This window comes from Quercus lobata, chromosome 11, assembly GCF_001633185.2.
Source record: "Quercus lobata isolate SW786 chromosome 11, ValleyOak3.0 Primary Assembly, whole genome shotgun sequence".
Classification (NCBI taxonomy): Eukaryota; Viridiplantae; Streptophyta; class Magnoliopsida; order Fagales; family Fagaceae; genus Quercus; species Quercus lobata.
Window position 1 is genome coordinate 22,718,494 of NC_044914.1, and position 22,826 is coordinate 22,741,319.

General features: G+C 36.4%; 1 protein-coding gene and 1 pseudogene across 2 annotated transcripts; one reads left to right on the forward strand and one right to left on the reverse strand.

Annotated features, from left to right (window-relative positions):
• Nucleotides 1-2,883: 2,883 nt before the first annotated feature.
• Nucleotides 2,884-10,164, reverse strand: LOC115966591 (zinc finger BED domain-containing protein RICESLEEPER 1-like). Its single transcript, XM_031085797.1, has 3 exons — nt 10,081-10,164; nt 2,971-4,865; nt 2,884-2,902 (listed from the first exon to the last, which is right to left on the reverse strand). Exons 1-3 carry the CDS (start codon nt 10,162-10,164, stop codon nt 2,884-2,886), a joined length of 1,998 nt encoding a protein of 665 aa, XP_030941657.1.
• A 7,351-nt stretch (nt 10,165-17,515) lies between these two features.
• On the forward strand, nt 17,516-20,736 carry LOC115968934 (annotated as a pseudogene). Its single transcript, XR_004086829.1, has 8 exons — nt 17,516-17,695; nt 17,782-17,888; nt 19,455-19,526; nt 19,619-19,735; nt 20,077-20,183; nt 20,269-20,368; nt 20,453-20,491; nt 20,585-20,736. The product of XR_004086829.1 is annotated as a 2-carboxy-1,4-naphthoquinone phytyltransferase, chloroplastic-like (transcript).
• Nucleotides 20,737-22,826: the final 2,090 nt, after the last annotated feature.

Sequence of the window (22,826 nt, forward strand, 5' to 3'; positions counted from 1 at the left end):
CTTTACTGTGTGATCCATTGACCCCTATTGTCATGGATAGAGGATAATCGTTGATTATACCTCCATTATTTGATGACACTAATTATGCATATCAAGGTGGCTAATTTCAATAGTAGGGCAGTGAATGCTTTATTTATTACGGTCACAAATGAGGAGTTTAAGAAGATATCCTCTACCGAAACTGCGAATGAAGCATGGACCATCCTCCAAACAACCTATGAAGGAACCAAGGCTGTCAAGGATTCGAAACTTTAGAGGCTTACTACAAGCTTTGAAGAGATCAAGATGGAGGAGGATGAGTCATTCAATGAGTTCTATGCCAAGCTCAAGGACATAGTGAACTCAACCTTTAATCTTGGGGAAACCATTCCCGAATCCAAGATTGTCAGAAAGGTGCTTAGATCTCTACCTGAGAGATTTTATACCAAGATCACCGCAATTGAGGAATCAAAGGATATTGAAAAAATTCCTTTGACAAAGCTGGTTGGCAATCTACAAACCTATGAGTTGGGTTTGACAAGGATTGGGACACAGATGAGTCTTCAGACGATGAAGATTCTAAAATGAAATCCTACATTACAAGGCAATTCAAAAAGTTTATGAAGAATGCCAATGCTAAAGGATTTGACAAAGACCGCAAGCAGTCCAATTCATCTCAATTCAAAAGCCAAGACAAAGGGAAGAAGGATGCTAGGGATAGAGGTCAGTACACTGTTCCCTTTGGACCAAAGTGCTTTGGGTGTCAAGGCTTCAGACACATGAAACAAGAGTGCCCAACTTATCTCAAGACCATTGGGAAAAGCAAAGCCCTAGCTGCTACCTTGAGTGACACCGAGCTTGAGGATGATTTAAACAATGAGAATGATGGAATTTTGAATACCTTCACTACCACTGTGAATCCTACTAAGGGGATTATTGAAGAAGAGGATGAAGAAGAGGACTTGGTGAAGTCAAAGTTTGAAAAGATGGATGAACAAGATGACATCCACATAGCTTATGCAAAATTATACAAAGTCTCGGAAAAGCATGAAAAGTTGTATAGGTTGGCCACCAAGAAGCTCAGTGATGTGGAGCTTGAACGAGAAGAAATCTCCACAAAGTTTGATGAAGCCAATCAAGCCATTGGAGCATTGATTTTTGAGAACAATTTCTTGGCTGAGAAGACCAAAAAGCTTGAGGCAGAGCTGTTCCAAGTTAGAGCTCAATTTGAGAGAACTTCAAGTGTAAAGCTTGATAAGATGCTCAGCTTTCAGAAATCTACTTCTGATCGAATTGGTTTAGGGTATGATTTCTCTTCTCCTAGTATTGCTTCTACTAGTACTACTGTTTTTGTTTCACCTGCTAAAAATCTTGAATCTAAGAACAATAATGTCAAAACTGCTTTAACTAGTGAGAACATAGACAATGGTAAATCTATCGTAGGAGCACCTCCTAAGCTTGATAAGAAAGAAACTAAAAACCCTGGGGCTAAGAAGGGCAATAGTCAAAAGTCTAAATAGAAGAAACAGCATCTCTGCCATCACTATGGAGTAACTGGACATACTTGACCAAATTGCTATATGTGGTTAGTAGGCCTGTCCACGGGTCGGGTCGGTTCGGGTTTGGGCCTGAACCGAACTCGACCCGTTTGAATCGGGTGAACTAATTTTAGACCCGTATCCGACCAAATAATCGGGTCGGATTTGATGAATCGGGTCATCGGATGGGCGGGTCGGAGCTGTCGGTTAGGCGGGTTGGGCCATTCATATGGGCCCAGTTTCCATCCTCTTTTTAGCTTCTCTTTGAGAATTTACTCAAAACCTTCATATTCCTTTCGAACTTCACAAAATAAACCAATTTCTACCTCCTGTTAAGCATTAAATATCCTGGACAAAATACTTCATAACAACACAAAATAAACCTATAAACCTATTTTTACATCTGTTCAGCCTCCACACATGAACCACAAAAACTAAACAGCCACATTAAACAGCCACACTGACTACAAAAGGGTTTCTATGTTAAGCATTAAATATCTTGGACAAGGACATTGTTCTTCCAATGTGACTTGGAAGGGACAAAAGGTGTATTTCCATTCCAACAACCACACAACAAGTGATTAGTAAAATCAATGTTTCCACAAGGCAGTAAGTCATAAGGCAGCAATCTTGCTGGCTATAAAATGTTCCCAGCAATATAATTAATTACAAATTATAAAATACCACAGGTATTTCTAGCTTTTCCTAAACATTAAATGGCAAATTCTCAAGCTTATAACTAATAGAAAAGAAAACCTATATGATTCCTAGGATTTCTTTCCTATAAGCATTAAGACTAATATTGTTAGAAGAGCAATTTACAAAAAAGCTTCCAAAAGGTTCTGCCTCCTTCACAAAATAAGTGATTCCGCCTACAAAAGACAAAAAAATATTTAACAAATAGTACATTTACTACCAAATACAAGACCAAATATAAAGGGCAGCAAGCCAACAAGCTTATAACAGTAAGAGACCAAAGGCAGTAACATACCAACTCAGTTATCAACAACACTAATTATGGGTCGTTTGCCTAAGCTAGAACCCAATTTGGAGCTGGTACTTGCTGATGCACTTGATGATGACTGTTGATTTAAAACTAGAAAAGAAAAGGAAATACATACAACATATTAAATTTTGTTTGAACATGAGACATAGACTATAGGTTCTAGAATTTAAACATATTAGCATATTACCTAAATCATGAAATTCCTCCTCCAATGCCTCAACCTCATCCCTTGATTGGCGATGAGAAATTGGTATCGTGGCTTGAAGCCAATTTTGTGCACATATAAGGTTTTGAACCATGAGAGGAGAGAGAGAACTTCGAAATGGATCAACAATGCGGCCTCCGGTGCTGAATGCTGACTCAGATGCAACAGTCGAAACTGGTACAGCCAGCACATCCTTAGCCACTTTGGACAACATTGGGTATCTATTAGAATTGTCCTTCCACCATCCCAACACCTCAAAATTCCCATCCCTTCTACCATCACAATTTTCAGCTAAATACTTGTCAACCTCATTACTACAACCTATAGATTGCTCAGCTTCTAAGAAAAGCTCATACCGAGAGTGAACCATCACATATGGATCACTTGCATCATCTACCACCATTGGTGTCCTCTCACCCCCACTTGGTTCTTCCACATTTGGACAATTAACAGAACAGAAAAAATTATACAACTTCAACAAAAGAGCTTTCACCTTATCAACCATCACACTCCCCACTTCATTCCCATAAATTTCAGAAAAAGAGAACTTCAAAAACCTCAATTTTTTTCGTGGATCAAGAACAACAGCCACATACAAAAGAGGATTAATCTTATCACCTTCCCCCCAGTACTTCTCAAATTTAGTTTGCATGTTTGTGGCTGTGTTTTTCAAGAGGGTGTTTTGGGATTTAACTAACTGAGAAATACTCTCCTGAATAACAAAGATTTCATCAAAAAAGGCATTTGAGGTCACATACAAAGAGCCAGAAAATTTCTTTGTTGCATTGTAAAAAAGCCTCAAAAAAGTCACAAATGCCCTACAATTTTGGAAATCACTCATACAAGGAGATCCCAAACCACCACTATCTTCCTTGCTCCTAAAATATGATGAATAACCATCATCTTCAAAGTCCATCCTAAGGAATACTTTCTCGAATTTTTCAGCTGTTTCTAACATAAGGTAAGTTGAGTTCCACCTAGTAGGTACATCTAAACAAAGAAGACTCTTGGACTCCATACCTAACCTCTCCATAAAATTCCTAAAGATTTGATTTCTATTAGGCGAGGACTTCACATACCTCACAGCTTCACGCACCCTACCAACAGATGCATCAATTTCTTTCAAACCCTCCCCAACAATTAGATTTAGGATATGGGCACAACACCTCATGTGCATTAACTCATTTCCTAAAACTGTCCCATTCCAATCTTTTGTTACCCTTTGTAAAAATTTAACTGTGGTTAAATTGGAACTAGCATTATCCACTGTCAAAGTGAATATGCCATCAATACCCCACTCACGCAAAGACATCTCAATCTTCCTACCTATAGTCTCCCCCTTATGATCTTCAACTTGACAAAAATTTAAAATTCTTTTATGCAACTTCCAAGTATCATCAATAAAGTGACATGTGAGACACATATAATTCAAATTTTGTAGAGAAGTCCATGTGTCCGTAGTAAGACAGACCCTACAACCCTTCAAGGATTTCCTCAGCTTCTCTCTCTCACTATTATAAATTCCAATTACATCTCTAGCCACAGTTTGTCGAGATGGAATATCTTTTACACGAAGTTTAGGTTGTAACGTAGTTACATATTTCTTAAACCCATAACCCTCAACACACCTAAAAGGCAACTCATCAATTATTATCATTTCAGCTAGTGCCTTTCTAGAAGCCTCAACAGAAAAAGTTGTTGACACAAGTTTGAACCCTTCATCTCCATCATTTTTGGGTTCAAAAGCCAAGGTTTTATGCCCTTTATCTTCTCTATTAGGGTTCTTAGGACAGATTGTCACATGAGCTAATAAATTACTAGTACCACAACTCTTACTATCAGCCAGATATGATTTTTTACAATAATTACATACAGCCATAGTGACACCATCATCTACCTTTACTTTTTCAAAATGATTCCAAGCTAAAGACTTTTTCCTACCACTACCAGTACCAGTCTTACTCACTACACTAGGTGGAACTAGGGGCAACTCACCATCAGTAGCTTCAGCGTGGGTTGCAGCAGCAGCCTCTTGGGTGGCAGTGGCAGTGGCACCATCTGCTTGGGTGGCAGCAGCACCATCCGCTTGGGTGGCAGCAGCACCATCCGCTTGTGTAGAAATGGAGGAATCCATGACCTAAAAAATCAAACATAGAAATTAGCTAACTAACAATTAATAATAACAATCAAACAAACCAAAAAGAAAAATCTTTGATACTTGAATCTAGATAACAGCATTCTAGATAAAACTCTAACAAAAAAAAAAAAGAACAAAATCCCAACTTTTAACACAAAACACAAAGGGAAACAAAAATCATACCTTAAAGAAACTAGGAGTGTTGGAGTTATGAATTTGAAGACTGAAAACCCCACTTGGACAACTTTCAATTCCTGAGTAAAATTAAAATAGGAACAAAATTAATCAAACAAATAAACAAAGAACAAAAAAATTGGGAGTTTATTTGATTTTTAACAGTATAAATTTTACGAAATAATAAAAGCTGAAACATTGAACACATCCACAACAGCTTAAGTTACATGCATCAACTCTACGTCTCTAACAAAAAAAGAACAAAATCCCAACTTTGAACACAAAAAACAAAGGGAAACCTTAAAAAACCGTGGGTGTTAATTTCAAGTTTGAAGACACTGAAAACCCCACATGTACAACTTTCAATTCCTGAATAAAATTTAAATAGGAACAAAATTAATCAAACAACTTAAGTTACTGAACAAAGAACAAAAGTAAATGCTTAAGGTTTCAACTATTTCTAGTTAGGGTTTCAAACTTTCAAATTATAAAACTTAGGGTTTATTTGATTTTAACAGTAGATTTTCATAACATATATAATCAATGAGAGACTGAAAAAAAGAGAGATGAGAAAAGGAGAACACATACCCTAGGTTCAACTCATATGATCGGCGGCAGGGAGAGGAGTGGCGGCGGCGGCTGCGACGGCTACGTGTGAAGAACTTGCAGTGAGAAGCTAGGGTTTGGACCTTGGAGTAGAGAGAGGCAAAGTGAGAACTAAGAGTTTGAGAGTGTGGTCTGTTCATTGTTGAGAAGACCGAAGATGCAAGCTTTTAAAGGGTGAAGATTGAAGACTGATGATGATGACGATTTGAGTCTTGAGATTTCGTATGAAATTGGTGAAGGGACTGTAGAGATTAGAGAGTGAGAGGCAGAGAGCATTCGTGTGACTGTATGAGACTAGAGGATTTGGTGAACTGATTCCAGGTTTTAAGGATTTGAGATTGAGAATCTGAGATAGAGAAAAAGAGAGAGATGTAGAAAACGTTCTTTGAGAGTGAGAGACAGAGGTATGAGATTGCCTTCGGAGAGAGAGTGTGAATGAGGTCTGAGAGGTCTGAAGCCGTGGATATGGGTGAGAGAGTGATTAGGTGAAGAATGGAGAAATTTAGGCCGTTGATCACTTGATCAGTGGATCTTGATTCGGTGAAGAGAGTGTTGGGATATGAGATTTCATCAGGCCGTTGATTTTGTTAGATTTAATTGTGACCGTTAGATATTTGATTGTAATTTAATTTCAACCGTTGATTTGTTATTTTGAAATCTGACTCATGTGCTATCATTGCTGTGCTAGCAGCTGTACGGTATAGGAGGTTGAGGCCTACTATAAAATATAACCGTTGATCAACAGCCCATGCTTAATAAAAAAAAAAAAAATATTTTGAATGGTTGGATTTAAAATTGGAAAGTTGTGCCCAGTCCAGCAGGTTACCCACTCCACTACCCGGAGTCCCAGACGACAAGACTTGGAGCTGACCGAAACTGACTGGTAGCAGACTAACAACAGTAATTTTTTATTTTATGTTTTCAAATATTCGGTCGGGTCGGGTTATTCGGATTTTTTATTGTATAACCCGAAACCCGAACCGACTATTCGGTTCCTCTTAGAATAAAAACCGTATCCGACCCGTATATGCACTCGGATTCACCCGTGGTCCTTCGGGTCGGGCGGATACGGTCGGGCGGGTCGGATTATACGGGTCGCTGGACAGGCCTAGTGGTTAGCCACTTAACAGAGTAACAGTATGATCTCATTGGGAAACCAGAATCAATTTCCATCCTCTTTTGCTTCTCTTTGAGATTTACTCAAAACCTTCATATTCCTTTCGAACTTCCTTTCGAACTTGAATGGTTTCAATTCTTCCCCCTCACCGCCAGATCAAGGGTTCATCAAACGGAAAGGTTCTTCCAATGTGTGGAAGGAAAAAGGCTCTAAGTGATTTAGTCACATTTTCTCTCTCTCCTTTTCTTGTTTTTAGGTATGCATTACTTGTGTGTTTTGCTTTCTTGTTTTGAGTCAGTCTAGTTTGTTTAACATGTTTTTGTTTGTTTTTTTTCAATTTTGCTTTATTTTTAAAAATAAAAATAAAAATAAATTGAAAAATCAAAAAAATATAAAAACAGTGTGTGTTTTATGTACATTGGTACTTGTGTACCTTGAATGGCCATTGAAATAAAGTTCTCTAAACTTTGTATCTTTTGTAGCTTAGATGAGCATCTCTATGCACAATCAAGCAAGTGAACCTTGTGGCTTATGTTTGTGATAAATAAGATTAAGTAATCTCTTGTACTTAACACTCGTATCACTCTTTTTGAAGGGAAGGACTAGAAAATTCGAAGAGAAAGGCATAAATAACCATCTCACCACTGTTATTTACCAATCATAAAATGACATCTGTATGCTTCGACATAGGAAAAGGGCAATGTCAAAAGCTTAACATCATTGGGTATTTCTTTTCTCTCTCTTATATGCCCATGCATGATATGCTTAACAAAAGAAAATATGCAAAGAAAAATAAAAGTGAAAAAGAATCAAAATGTTTTATATATGATTGCAAGCGTGTCTTTTAGGAGATGTGGGAGTTATAGGATGTACCTCGAATGTGATAGTCCCCATCAAGCAGTTATGATTGTGTGTGAGTTAAAGCGATTTTCTCATATCTCAAATTGTCATAACATGTAGACACTTATGCAATCTTGCGATGTTTTTCATACACAACACGCAAATTCTTTGCTACTTTTGATACATGTGCAGATATAATGTGATTTGGCCATCACAAGGAATGCATGTGTTAATGCATGCTCACTAAACTGTCTTGACTTGTTTTTGAAATATAAAATTGATTAAACTTGTTTATTGTGTGTGTGTGTGTGTTTTGGATCTAAATGCTTGACATTTTTTTGTTGAGAGATGTTTTTAAGAGCTTAAAATGTTGATTGGATCTTTGGTTGAGTAGCATGCTCTATTGCATTCATTTCTGTGTTTTTCTCTTCTTTGAAAAACTATTTTTGAGCAATCTCGACAGCTTCTCCATACCTCTCGACAGCTAGACTATCTATCGAGCCTCTTGATCTTCCTTTCTCGACAACTGTTATCGCAATTTCGTCCATCGAAGTTTTTGAGAATTTTTCTTAATAGCTTCTTGATAGATTCTCGATCCATTGAGAAAGTTTCTATTTGCTCGATAAATGCTTGATAGCTTCTCGATCCGTCAAGGTCACTTTGCTTTGGACACCTTTTGATAGTTCCTCGACAACTCCAGCTATCAAGAATTAAAGCTCGATACCTCTAGATCCATCGAGCTTCATGTTTTCTATACATATCTCAGCGCGATAGTTTCTCTCATTTTATCTGATCTCTCTCGATAGAAAAACGTCTCTCCCTTTCCCAAACACTTCTCAATCACACTTTTCATCTTCCCCACTCAATCTTCAGCCTATTCCTTGAATTTTCTCTCTGGTATGATCTCTTTTCTATCATGCATTTCATTCACTCTAACCTAAATTTTGGGGATTTTCAAAATTGTTGAAGTTTTTGTGAAATTTTTGGGACGGGTTTTGTTTAAATGATCTTAAATGTTCATGCATTGCATCACATTTGCATTTTCACAATATTTCATGCATTATAGATGTGTGTTTACTATGTTAAAATCATGTGTGCTGGTAGGATTAGATTGGGCTGAGCCCACGATGTTTTTATTATTGCATGTCACATGCTCATGCATTTTTCATGCATACGTACCTTTTTTTCTCTATCTTATTGATATTGATCTGTGCTTGGTACTTTTCCGTTTGTCCCTCTCTTTCTCTCTCTTTCTTTTAGTTAGTTTGCTTTATGGCACCTAAGCATAAGTCTACTCCGTCCCGGAACCCTCTTCGTTCAAGGGCAACATCTTCTTCTCCCTCTGCCGATTCTACCCCCTCTCACGTTCGGTTTTGTGATGAGAAGGCCCATACAAACTTCTCAAAGAACTTTTCACGACACGACATTCATTCGGAATGCCAAGTTGTCCTATTGGACTTTTCCAATACTGGCCTTCCCACTGTCATCTACAGTGGGGGTTGGGAGTCACTTTATGGCATCACGGTCACTTGTCCCTCCATGATCATATAGGAGTTTTACTCCAATATGCACTGATTTGATTATTCAGTACCTCATTTCATCACTTACATTCGAGGTATGTGTATTGTAGTCACTCCAGATCTTATATCTGAGGTGCTACACGTCTCGAGGGTAGCGCATCCTGACTACCCCGGCTATGATCGTCTTAAGACTGTGTCCAAAGACGAACTCTCGTCTCTCTTCTGTGAGACACCTTCATCTTAGGGTGACCGTCAAAACACCCCTTGCTCAGACTTTGCAAAAGTTCTGAGGTTCCTTAATATGGTGATGACACTTGTTCTCCATCCCTTGTCTTACTATAGCTCTATTACTGAGCCTCATGCTCAATTTTTGTTATCCCTACTTGAGGGATTCACTATAGATTTTCTCTCTCACTTCATACTCCCTTATAAATGTCTATAAGGATACGGCGACCCATGATAAGCTCATTTTCCCTTCGTCTATCACGCGGATTCTCTGCTATGCGTCTGTCTCCTATCTTGAGTCTTCACACTTCTCCGTCATATGTGCCATAGACACAGCGACTATCTTCTATGAGACACCTTCATCTTGGGGTGACTGTTAAAACACCCTTGCTCGGGCTTTGCAAAAGGTCTAAGGTTCCTTAATATGGTGATGAAATTTGTTTTCTATCCCTTGTCTCACTATAACTCCATTACTGAGTCTCGTGCTAGATTTTTGTTATCCCTACTTGAGGGACTCACTATAGATTTTCTCTCTCACTTCATACTCCCTTATAAATGTTTATAAGGATACGGCGACCCGTGATAAGTTTATTTTCCCTTCAACTATCACGCGGATTCTCCATTATGCGTCTGTCTCCTATCTTGAGTCTTCACACTTCTCCTTCATGTGTGCCATAGACGCAACGATCGTTAGATGAAGCAAGGCCCAGTTTCGACCGAGGTGGCCACAAACCGAGACGGCGACTCCTCCGGCTTCTTCCGCTCCATCCACCTCAGCTTCTTCTTCTTCTGCGTGTGGAGTGACTCTCGAGGCCATCATGGCACAGCTTGTGCGCATGGATGCTCGCCTTGACACTCTCAGTGATGAGTTGTGTCAAGTGAACACTCGTCTTGGTCGTATCACACGACAACAGGCTGTCATGGGTGGTTTCACTACATCTTTTTCTCCATCTCCACAAGCTTCAGAGGATAAGAGTGATGATGATGGCTCCGGTGATGATGTTGATGAGGATGATGGTGCTAGCTCTTCTAGTGACAAGGAGATGATTGCTTCTCAGTGACTTACCCTTTGTCATTCATGACAAAAAGGGAAAGTAGTTTTAGGTATGAGAGTAGTCATATACTTAGGGGAAAAGTTAGTGTAAGAGATATTTTTGTTAGGGGAAGTGTTTTCTTTTTGAGGGATGTAATGAGGACTTTTTGTATCTTTTCTTTTCTTTTCTTTTTAGATACATTGTTCTTACCTTTTGATAGCAAACTTTGTACTCATTTTGATATATATGTATTGAGGTTGTTATTACATTCTTTCACCTATCTCTTTATGTATTGTTTCTTTTCTCTCTTTATGCACATACTTATTATTTATTGTATGCAATCTTTTATAATTCTGCTTTACACTAAGATGCTGTGATGAGTTTTATTTAAAGTGTTTTAGAAATACAGGTTGTCAAAGTCTTTACAGGTTGTCAAAGTCTTTCTTGCCATGAACTCTCTTCTTGCAAAGTTTTTCAAGAGTTTGTGTTAGGATTAGATTTTATTGTATTCAACAAGTGAGTATGAGTTGAGTGATTTATGACTTTTCTTATATGTTCATTTGTTTGTTGTGGTTTTGTCATGGATTGCCAAAGAGGGAGATTGTTAGGACATATGTGAATCATGTTAGGAACATATATCATCTAGAATTGGCTAATTCTTTGACAAAATGCACTTTACTTGTATTTGGGTAGATCTAGGATGTGTTTAATACTCAAGGAACAAGAGTTCAAGTCCAAGTGTTAAAGCCATGCAAATCAGTCCAAGAATCAAGTGAAGAAATGTTGTGTCTTAAAACTCGACAGATAGCATCTATCAAGGTTTAAAAGTGATCTTCAACTCGATGCTCGACAGTTGCTCAATAGATAACTTATCTATTGAGATTTACAAAAATCAAATTTTCAAATCTGATTTCACACAAATCAGTGTATATTTGTTTATGCTTTCTTTTCTCACAACCCTAAACATATATAAGGATTATTTTAAGGGCCATCACAGCTGATGCAACTTAATGCAAAAGTTTTTCACAACCATATTGTGACCGGAGACATATGCTCTGATTCATCTTTCTCTTGTAGAAGCTACTGTGTTTGTACGCCATAGCGTTTTGTAACCAAGAAACTTCGTGATTTTCATCATATTGATGAACTGAAGAACTTTGCAGCCAACATCCTTCTCAAGTTGGTGGTTAGTCACGTACTAGGATCTATGCATTGATTGGTTAGTCACGTACTGGGAGTCGTGCATTGAAAAGAAGAGATTGTCACTACAGAACAAGTCCAATTGGGTATTGGGGTAAGGGTTCAACTGTAGGTTGGTATAAGGTACTAGGATTCCTTTACTTGTAATCACTTGTTGTGATAATAGTGAATTCTCAGGAGTGGTGACCTTAAAATCACCCAGTAAGGTTCCGCCTTAGAGGTTTTCCCCATTTGTAAACAAATCATCATGTCAACTTTATTTTCCGTTGCATATTAACTTAATTGGTGATTTTTTTGTACTACCACGCGTATTGATTGATTAATTTATCACAAGGGGTCAATACATTCTTAACTTATCAAATTGCTCAATATGTGGATTTTTGGAAAATTAGGGTTTCAAAATTGGGGATTTTGAATAAATTCTTATTTTCTAGGTCAATTTTAAAAATTATGATATAATTGAATTGCTTTATGCATTAGATCATGCATCATTTTTGTCTATGCATCATGCATCATATAGATTTTGAAAATTATCTCTATATTGTGCTTTAACTCTCTCTGATGCAGTCTGCTCTTGGTTTTTGTTCTGTTTTGGTTTTTCCTTTTTCTTTAGATCTTAGATATGGCTCTTAAGGTTGGTAAAAAGTTTAAAACCAATGCTAAGAAAACCTCTGCATCCCCCTCTACTCCTATTCATTTTGATAGGGTTAGGTTTCCTACAGCCAGAAATGAGGAAATTTTTGAAAATTTAACCCAGTATAGGTCTATTTTGGGAGAAAGACAAATTGTCCTAGATGAATTAGATCCTTCGATTTGTAGGCATCTAAAGTCTAGGAATTGGTTGTCTCATTGTGAGGTTTCTCATCCTCCTGCCGCTGCTTTGATTAGAGAATGCTACTCGAAACTCTTTATTCATTCTGATGATTCAAGTGGTCATTACTTGACTACTTGGAATGACCACTTGGATTAGAGGTGAACAATTTTAGATAACGGAGAAAGTCGTATCTAATGCTCTTCATGTACCTCTTGTACGTAGACCTGCTCAAATGAAGAATGCTGAACCAAGCACTGCTACTTCAAAGTGACCTAAAGTAGAAGCTTCTACTGCTGCTCCTACTACTAGTGATCAGCTTGCTACGATGGACCCTACTATTGAGGATATTTATGTGGATCCTACTACTACTATGAATCCTACTGCTGATGTTAAGACTGATGATCCTACAATTAACCTTCTCTCTCACTTCGTGCAATAATGGAGACCTTTATGACTATTTAGGCAACTCATGGACAACTTATTAATGAGCTACTTACTAAGGTTGCTGTCTTGGGAGTAGACTTTGCTGAGTATAGGATTGCATTTCCATTACCTCCACCCTCTGATCCTTGATGGTTGCCTTTGGCAATGTATAACAAAAAAGGGGGAGTAAGTTTAGATTTGTTGCTCTTGTACTTAGGGGCAGAATTTGAGAGTTTTTGTACTTAGGTGGAGTAGCTTAAGTTAGTTGACATATTTTTATCATTTTTTATGTATATTTGATGTATATTTCTTTTCTTGTTTCATAAACATTGATGGTTTATGTTTGACTATGATGGGTTATTTGATGATTATTCATTTGATATATCTATCTATCTTTTATGTTTTTTGAATTCAAGTTTAGTTTTTAGTTCAGATTTATGCTGTAATTTCCACACATGCGTTGATGGTTTGTTTTCAGTGTTTCAAGAATTTACAGGTTAATTCTTTCTCAATTGCTGTCTATTCTAGCAATTAATAGTTAGTGGATTGTGATAAAATTGTATTGGGGCAACACTTTGTAAATTGGGCTAGTTCTTGAGTTGAGCAATTCTCGTGTATGTGTGTTTTGTCACGGATTGCCAAAAAGGGAGCTTGTTAGGTTCTAAAGATTTAGGATTAAATGTTTAGAGTTCTAATTTGTTTATGTTGGCAAACTAAGAACAAAAACATGTCTAGAATAAGTGTTAGACATTGCTCAAGGTGATTTAACTCAAGTCTCAAGAACATTCAAGCTGCAGGAAAAAGAATTGAAATTCAGTGAAGCTCGATTGATTGAAGGATAGGCTCAACCGATCGAAAATTGCAGAAAATCAATTTCCACAGAATTTTAAATCAGACCCAAGTCTGCAAAAATGTTTAGGTTTTCAATCCAATAAAAGGAAAACCCTAACTACGTTTTAAAAACTCTTGGAAGACTTGTAAGTTACTCCTGTCAAATCTGAGAGGTTCTATACCTTCTAACTCTACAAGTATCTACTGGAACAAGATCTAAACCATTAGAATCACACACACACACACACACACACACAAAAACCTCTAAAATGACCAAAATACCCATGAAATCTAAAAATAACCCAAATATCCTCTAAACCTCCAAAATGACCAATAATTCTATTTTTTTCATTTTAGAGATTTTCAAGAAGAAATTTGTTCGTTTTGAGGTTTTGATATATTTTTGTCATTTTAGAGATTCCGGGGTATTTTTGTCATTATAGAGGTTTTTTTTTTTTTTTATATGTATATATTTTTTTCGTTTAGAGGTTTTGGGGCCATTTTGGTCATTGTAGAGGTTTTGGGTTATTTTGGTCACTATAGAGGTTTCGTGAGTATTTTTTGTCATTTAGAGGTGGTTAGGTTTTCATCAATGCATACATCTGGATATGGAGGTCTAATACATCAATAATTGAGGATTGAATATATTCATAATTTGCTTTATTTTGAATTCTATAATCTTGTTTTTTAAAAAACAATGTTGTCATAATAATGATGATAGCAATGTTGCTAGAGATTCAAACCTACCTCATAAACCCACCTAAAGAGAAGAACCAAAGAAAGAAATTAAGACAGTGACATGGTGATGTGGGTTATGCTCAATTTTTATAATCAAACAGAAATATGTGGTTATATCATAGTGAAGATATGAAAGTACTCATTTGTATTTTCAATAATGATAAAAATGAAGATGAAAAAGGGATAAACAAATACAAGAGACATTAAAGTTTAACCTCACTTATGGGCCTTATGGCAAAGAAATGTGACAATTGCAAGAGGAAGCAAATTTGGGATTCGAGACCAAAGAGGCAAGGAGGGAGGGAGGCAGAGGAGATGGAGCAGGGAGGGAGAGAGGCAAAGGGTTTTTTTTTTTTTTTTTTTTTTTTTTTAATTTATAGTTGATGTGAAGCATGCCACATAACAATTTGTAAAATGTTTATAGAATAATTTGTATTTGTAGCACTACTCTTGAAATTTAAGTTAAACAAAAAAGTATAGCATTTGAAAATAATAAACTAATATGCTTTTTCTTTTTTTCGACAAATATACTAATACTGTACGAAAGACCATTTCTTCACACACACACACAACTTTTCTCCAAATGCATTTTTTTAAATTAAAAAATTGAACTCGATAGCCAAAAAAGATTAGGTTCCTCAAACTTATTTAGCAATCATTTAACCTTTTTTTTCTTTTCTTTTTTAATAGTAAAAATAAAAACAAAAGAGATGGGTATTCTCCAAACCAATAAATGGCTTAAAACTTCTAAAAACTTTTATTTAACATTTTTTTTTGTGTGTACACATGCGCATGCATATGTGAACAAGCATATTAATCTTAAAGAAAAGTTAATGAATACCCACATTAGTTTATGTTGATAGGCCAAAAATGTATTGACCCCTTGTGATTTAATCAATTGACTAATTAGCCAAGTTTATTAATTAATCAAATTAACACACAAAGCGCGTGGTAGCACAAACAAATCACCAATTAAACAAAGTGCAGTGGAAATTAAATTGACACGGTGATTTGTTTAGGAATGGGGAAAACCAACACAGCAAAAACCCCATCGGGTGATTTTAAGGTAATTACTCCTGAGAATTCACTATTATCACAACAAGAGGTTACAAGTAAAGGAATCTCAGTACCTTATATTAACCTATAGTTGAACCTTTACCCCAATACACAATTAAACTTATTCTATAATAACAATCTCTCCTTGTAATGCACGGCTCCCAATACATGACTAACCAATTGCGCGGATCCTAGTACGCAACTTTAATCACCAACTAGAGAAGGTTGTTGGCTGCAAAGTTTTTCAGTTCATCACACGATGAAGATCGAGAAGATGCTTGGTCACAAAACCTTACGGTGTACAAACACAGCAATTTCTTCACAAGAACGATGAACTAGGGCAAATTTTGTCTCCGGTTACACTTTGCTTGAACAAATTTTGCTCAACACTTGTGCAACTTGTTCCACCTTTGATGGCCCTTAAAATAATCATTTTATATGTTTAGGGTTATGAGAAAAAAAGAAGTTCAAACATACAATCACGGATTGGAGTCAAATAAGAACTGAAATTCCGTTTTTCATAAACCACGACAGATACCCTATCTGTCGAGCTGCTGTCGAGCCACAGGGTTGGAACAGCTCTTCAAGCTCGATAGATGGCTAACTATCGAGCTAGCTATCGAGCTTTAATGACAGACACTTTCTCAACTTAAATCTTGGACAAACTTGCATGACTTTAACACTTAAACTTAAAACAAGGTTTCTTGAAGTATTAAACACATCCTAGATCTATCCAAATACAAGTAAAGTGCGTTTTGTCAAAAGATTTGTCAATTACATAAAATAGTGACATATGTTCCTAACAAGTGAATCACATATGTCCTAACATATGTAATATTTTTAAAAACTTTTTATGATAACAGAAAAAGGTAACTAACTTTTTTGACAACTTTTTATATTTTTTATAGAAGTGATATTAAACCTTTTTTTTTTTTAAAATAATCAATTAGAAAATGTCTTAACAGCACCCATTAACCAAAGTTATTGAACCCTTAATCTTAAATTACAATTTTTTTTTTTTTTTTGCTCTGTAGGTTTGAATCTAGGACATATTAAATTTCTCTCACCCCTTACCTCTTATGTTATAGCCCAACGGACACCCTAAGATTAGTTAAAACATTTAAATTAGTATGTCATAAACAAATATTAAGTCAAAAGCTCTTTAATTAACGTGACAAGGTATTAAAAATTTTAAAATTAAAGTATCGTGAATTAAATTCTCAAGATGATGAACACACATAGAGAATCACTTTAAAATTGAGCATGTACTTCGATAGGACTCAATCCGTTTGATTAATACTATTGAATATTCTGTCTATAATGCTATTTGTGTGTTTGCCTTCATTTAAAACGCCAAATGCAAACGTGCAATCAGTGCAATCCAAACACACACGAAATGTGATTGTTTGGGTTGATAAGTGAAGATTTGAGCTATTCTATAGAAATGGGTTAAGTTTTATTTTCCATGAGCTCAATTGAATTAGGTGCCATTTGGTAACGGTGTTTAAATAATAAAAACTATTGTTTAAACACCATAACATATATTTTCACACACTTTTTTACCTACACGTATTTTCACAAAATATAAATAACATTACTAGAAATCTCTTACTAAACAAGCTCAAATCAAGAGGCCAAGACCCCGTCGAGGGCTAGTTTGGTTCCGTCCATGAAGAGAGCGACTAATACCATATTGATGCAAAACAATTTACACAATCCAAAAAACAACTGAAACTGTAACTTCACGATTTTAATTATTTTTTGGAACCATGTCTAAAACAGTTTACCGATAAAAAGTGAGCGTAAAAAGTAGAAAAAAAAAATTAAAAAAATAGAATAAAATAAAACGGAATAAAAGAACCTAAAAAAAATTGGGAATAAAGCGCCGATTAAGAGAGTTGGAATTGGAAAATGAACTGACCGGAAATACATTGTCAGACACATTCGTCAACGGTCCTCCTTTAACTGCATCCCTGGTCCCACAAAAACAATATTTCTTCTTTTAGGAAGATGCCTATTGAGATATGGAGGGACTGAGCCAGTAAATATTTCTTCGCTTTTTACACACTGCAATATTCTATTACTTTTCTCTTTCTGAGAAATATGAAAGAGTTATGACTTAAGGCCTTCAATTTCCAGTGCTGATTTGGTGAAACAGGCTTTATCAGACCCTTCAAATTTTGTTTGTTGCACACTCCCACACTAAAGCAATGAATTCTAATTGTGTTATAGACATTGGAATCAAAATTTCAGTAATGCACTCGTCTATCTTGGTGTTTTTCCCTGCAGTTTAATTGTATACACTTTGTGTCTTACTCTATTTAGTGTCCACAAACAGGTAGGTAGTGCAGCTGCTAATTTTCAAACAGGCATATTCTCCGCTAGGCGTTATTTTGTTCTCCTGGCTTCCTCAGTTCTTATTATTATCACATGGCTTAATTTAAGGTGAGTCATATTTACCATTTCAGGTAGTGAGTTGATTATGACTTGAGTCTGAGCAAGCTTAACTGTGAGAGAAACTGCTCTTCTAGTAGGTCTTGAAAGATGATATTATCTTTCTTTTTGTTTTTAATCATTTTTTTCTTGCTTTTACATACATTTATAGTGTGAGGACACGTACATATGGAGTATGTGATTTTTTCGTAGCAATCATAGTGAGTCTATTAGTTTTTGTCTTCCCAAAAGCAGCTGTGCTGCTGTTGGTCTTTGAGCTTCTTGGAAAGGGACGTACTTAGATCTTAGCAAAACCCTTTTTGCTGTAAGAAATCTCTGTTTCACAGAAGTTGAATCACAATAGCTTCAAAAAGTAGACCCAAAGGGGGTAAAGGAAAGGATGGGATGCTCTCTAATTAATTAATTATAGGGCCAAAGTGTACCACATGATACTAGATCACCCTATTTCCAGTTTTCCTTGCTGCTATTCAAGACTTCTTGAGTATTTTATCTCCCAACAACAGTCTGGCTATATTATCCTAATTGAGTAACTTACTATAAGATTCAACCAAGTCTCAGGCCTCCTATATATGAGCATTAATAACATGGAGGGCTCCATCCACAGTTCCTGATAGTCCATTACAAGCTAAAGGAGTCTTTTTCTATTCTTAAATGAAAGGATGGCCTATATCTATGTTTCCTAATGATCTCCTAATAATTTGTACATGCTAATTAAGTCTCAACAAATGGCCAACTTTGCAGCTAATTGTTATATCCTGGACAGTTTGACTTCCTGTAAAACTCCCATTTGACTTAATACTTCACCTTCAGAACCTTTTCCAAATCCACACTTCCCCCCAAAATTTTTAAAATTTTTTTAATAGTATATATAATTATTGAAACTTTTAAAGGTTTAGCCTAAAAAATTGGGTTGGGGGGGGGGGGTGGTGTTGGCCCCCTCAAATGTTTAAGTTAATCCCTTGGTGCTCTTAAATTTGTAGGAGGTGCCCCACCAATATTAACTTTGAAAAAAATTGGGTGGCCACCTACTGTGTGTGTAGTTCCATCCCTATCCTCTTCAATCTCTTCATCCTTATGAATTATTGATCCAGGGGTATTTTATGATCACACAAGACTCCTAATCTGCTTATCTGTTTCATTGACTCTGCTCTTGCCCTATAATTCACATTCTCTTCAATTTCTTCATCCTTATGAATTATTGATCCAAACTCCTAGTATCTCTGGCCCATCAAGTCTTACAACTCTTTCATCATTATTTCTACTTTTACTATAATTGCATTCCATGTACTATGTTTTAGTCCAAATCAGTCCAACGCTTCCAAATTCTGAAGCATCTATCCAAATTTCTAACTTGACATTAACTCCATGTCTAGTTTCATCCATTGAAACTATATCAAGAGAAAAAAAAAACTGCCTAAGTTTGTAGAGTCCATCTAATTGGTTTAAGTCAAGATACCAACACAACTCGTTATCTTCATGACTGAAATTTGTTGACTCCTTAGTACTAATTATCTTTGTGATGGAACTATGTTAACCACTATCCTTTGGCCTCTTCAGCAATGACGTTTATGATTTCGACACAGGAGCAGATAAAAACAAAAGAGAATCAGTTGTAAACCTCGCTGGAAGGTAAGTGTTATTTGTTTTTGGTATTTTTTTTTTTCTTCGTTTTAATGTACAATAACAATTGCCTAATTATGCTCTATAATGCATTTGGGAAGCCGTACAGTAACTTTACTTGCTGCTTCACGGGGCTGACATGGACATCTGTGGAGGCAGGAAATATGCGTTCAATAATATCACTGGCATGTGCGATTATTTGTGGTTATACATATCAGGTATAGACATGCCTATTGCATTTTTCAAAGAAAAAAATAATCCCACATTTTAGTTGCAGGAACTGATAGTTTAAATGTCCCATTCCCCCTCCCATTGGAGCCAATACTCTATAATCCAAAAATAAAATAAAATTCAAGAACTGAGGTTCAAATCAAACTCCTGGCTTTTGAGGTATTTGCTTCACAACTGCTAATGCCTCCCCCACAATACATAGGAAAACCAGAATTTCACATATGTTTCCCAAATGGTTGGGATTGAGTTGTGGCGGTCTTAGGTTCAAATCTTATGAGAAATGAGAAACAAAGGTTTTCACATCCGTTCAATATCGTCTCTTTTGCAGTGCCCTCCATTTCGGTTAAGCTACCAAGGATTGGGAGAGCCCCTGTGCTTTGCAGCATTTGGGCCATTTGCTAGTACTGCTTTTTACCTCTTACATGGCAGCACAAGGTTGTTTGACCTATATAATCACAGGCCATACCTTTAGATTTTCGCTTTGCACAGTTATACTAATGAAATCAGGTGGTTTTGACAGTCAGATGAACTATCTTCCCTTAAGTGGTACAATTCTTTCTGCTTCAATCCTTGTTGGCTTCACAACTTCCCGAATTCTTTTCTGTAGTCACTTTCATCAGGTATTTTACTTCTATAACAATTTATTCTGCATTTAACCCTCCTTGATTGACTGTGTCAGCTGACATGAATTACCAATGTTTTAGGTAGAAGAAGATAAGGCAGTTGGAAAAATGTCCCCTCTGGTGAATATTCTTTTAGCTAAACTGTTAACGTTTTAGAAATTTTGACAGAGAAACAAATAATGGCATTTTATCTGTATTTCAATTTATATGCAGGTAAGGCTTGACACCGAAAGAGGTTTGAGTGTGGTGAAGGTTGCTGTCATAGCACTTTACTTCTTGTTTGCCTTTGGTCTAATCAAGGCCCTTCCTTTTACTTGTATTTTAAGTCCTTCAAATTGGTAAAGTATACAAATTTAACTTCGGCAGATTGGGACTTTATTTCATTTTATTTCCTCTACCTCTTACTTTCTGCCTGATTGATTACTCATTTTAACGATATTCTCATCGTTGTTTTCCAAAATCATGGTTTTTTCCAGCTTCTCTGTGCTCTGACATTGCCCATGGGAAAACTGGTAGTTAGATATGTTGAAGATAACCACAAGGTCAATAGTAAACTTCTAAGATGCTTGAGGTTTCAAACCTCTTGTTCTGATCTGACCATAATATGGTTTCACAATCAGGTCTAGCCACTGGGAGTCTGGGATAAGAGGAACATAGTCGTTTAATCGAAGATGCAAATTTTCCTTAAAACTACAGTCCACTATGTACGTTTTTAGACCCCTTAAACACAATCAGATTAACCTAATTATTTAACCAAGTGATTAACTTAAGTAAATTATGCAGATCTAGGTTAACACATATAAATCATATCATTGACAAGTGCGAAAAATAAAGAACATAACGATATGATAACCCAAGAAAACCAAACCAGTAAAAAACCTGGGGAGGATTTAACTTAGTTATCCTCAAAGTAAAACAAATCCACTATGAAAGAATTGAAGTTTACATAATAGCGACTTAGACCACTAACATCCTATTGCTACCTTGAGTAAGAAACTTACTACCACGACCATATGACAGCTCGGAGTCCACAAACTACTTCTTTCTTGGATTCACAGCAAGTACAAGCACTCCCGCTTGTATATCTTTAAGCTCTTGAAGTAGCAACTGAATTGATCACCAAGCTCTCGACATCAATCTTGAGTTCGGAAACCCTAAGTATATATGAAGGCAAACACCTCTAAATCTTACAAGAGATTCACACACACAGCATAAAGAGCAACCTCTAAACGTGGTTAGGGTTTTCCCTTTTATACTTAAGGCAAAACATAAAACCCTACACGTCAAACGGGCTTGGGCTGAGTTGGAAAATTCTGCAGAAAAACAATCTGCACGAGTTTCAATCGATCGAGTTTAATTCTCAATCAATCGAGTCAAGCAGATTTACACGGTAAATCTTGCAATACACTCAATTCCAACTTTACACTTAAACATACTTTAAGCAAGTCTAAAATAAGACTAAACGTTTTAATCATGGTTTGCCAACATTACACAATGAAATTCTAATAAATTTAAAACTAAAGTCTTAGAACCCAACAAACTCCCCCGTTGGCAATCCGTGACAAAACACAAACTAAACAAAATGCTCAAAGTTTACAGAAATAGCTCATTACAATAATATTGCCCATTAAACAAATATAACCTAACTACTATCTATCAGTTGCAAGTGTAGACAGCAGCATGACTAAATCAACCTGTATATTCCTGTAATACTTTACAAACACATAAACACAATTGTGGAAAATACAAGTAAAACAAAAATAAATTCTTGATTTCACATAACATAAACTACAAGACATATATCATAAATAACCTCATAAATATAAATCAATAATCAATGTACCACAATGTGAAACAAGAAACAAAAATAAACATATCACAATATCTCCCCCTATCATAGACAACTCAAACAAAATACATCATGAGCCAAAAAAATAAATACATGATGAAGCACCTAGATACAATCTAAAGCTCCACAGCTCCATAACAACAAAAAAATCTCCCCTTATCAACAAAATCTTCTATCCCTATCCATATGTTCTCCCCCTTTTTGTGACAAATTGTCAAAAGGCAATCACTCATCATCAAAAGGAGGTGGCGGAGGTGATCGTCTAAGACACGCCAAATCTGCTCTCAAGGACCGAAGCTCATCAAGCATGTCCACCAAAAGCTGACCATGAGCCGCCTGAACGGTCATGATAGTCTCCAACATACGACAAATGTCCAAATCATCCAAAGTAGAAGGTGGAGGAGCAGCAGCATCAGTAGGATCAACATATGCATCAGCAGTCGGATCACCTATAGAAGAGGGAGGAGGTGCACCAGAAGAGGAAGAATCTACTCTAAGGCGTTTAGAGCTAGCTCGCATCTGAGCAGCCCTCTGCCTAAGAAAGGTGGCACCTATAGGAGCAATGATATGAACAGGCTCAGACACCAAAAACTCATCTAAACCCAA

What these genes read in the sequence shown, in the direction of transcription:
- LOC115966591 (XM_031085797.1), bottom strand. Translation starts at nt 10,164, where the DNA reads ATGGCCTCGAGAGTCACTCCACACGCAGAAGAAGAAGAAGCTGAGGTG. An exon ending in CCGGAGGAGTCGCCGTCTCG is followed by an intron (nt 4,866 to 10,080) that starts GTTTGTGGCCAC and finishes TTGATTTTTTAG; the next exon opens with GTCATGGATTCCTCCATTTC.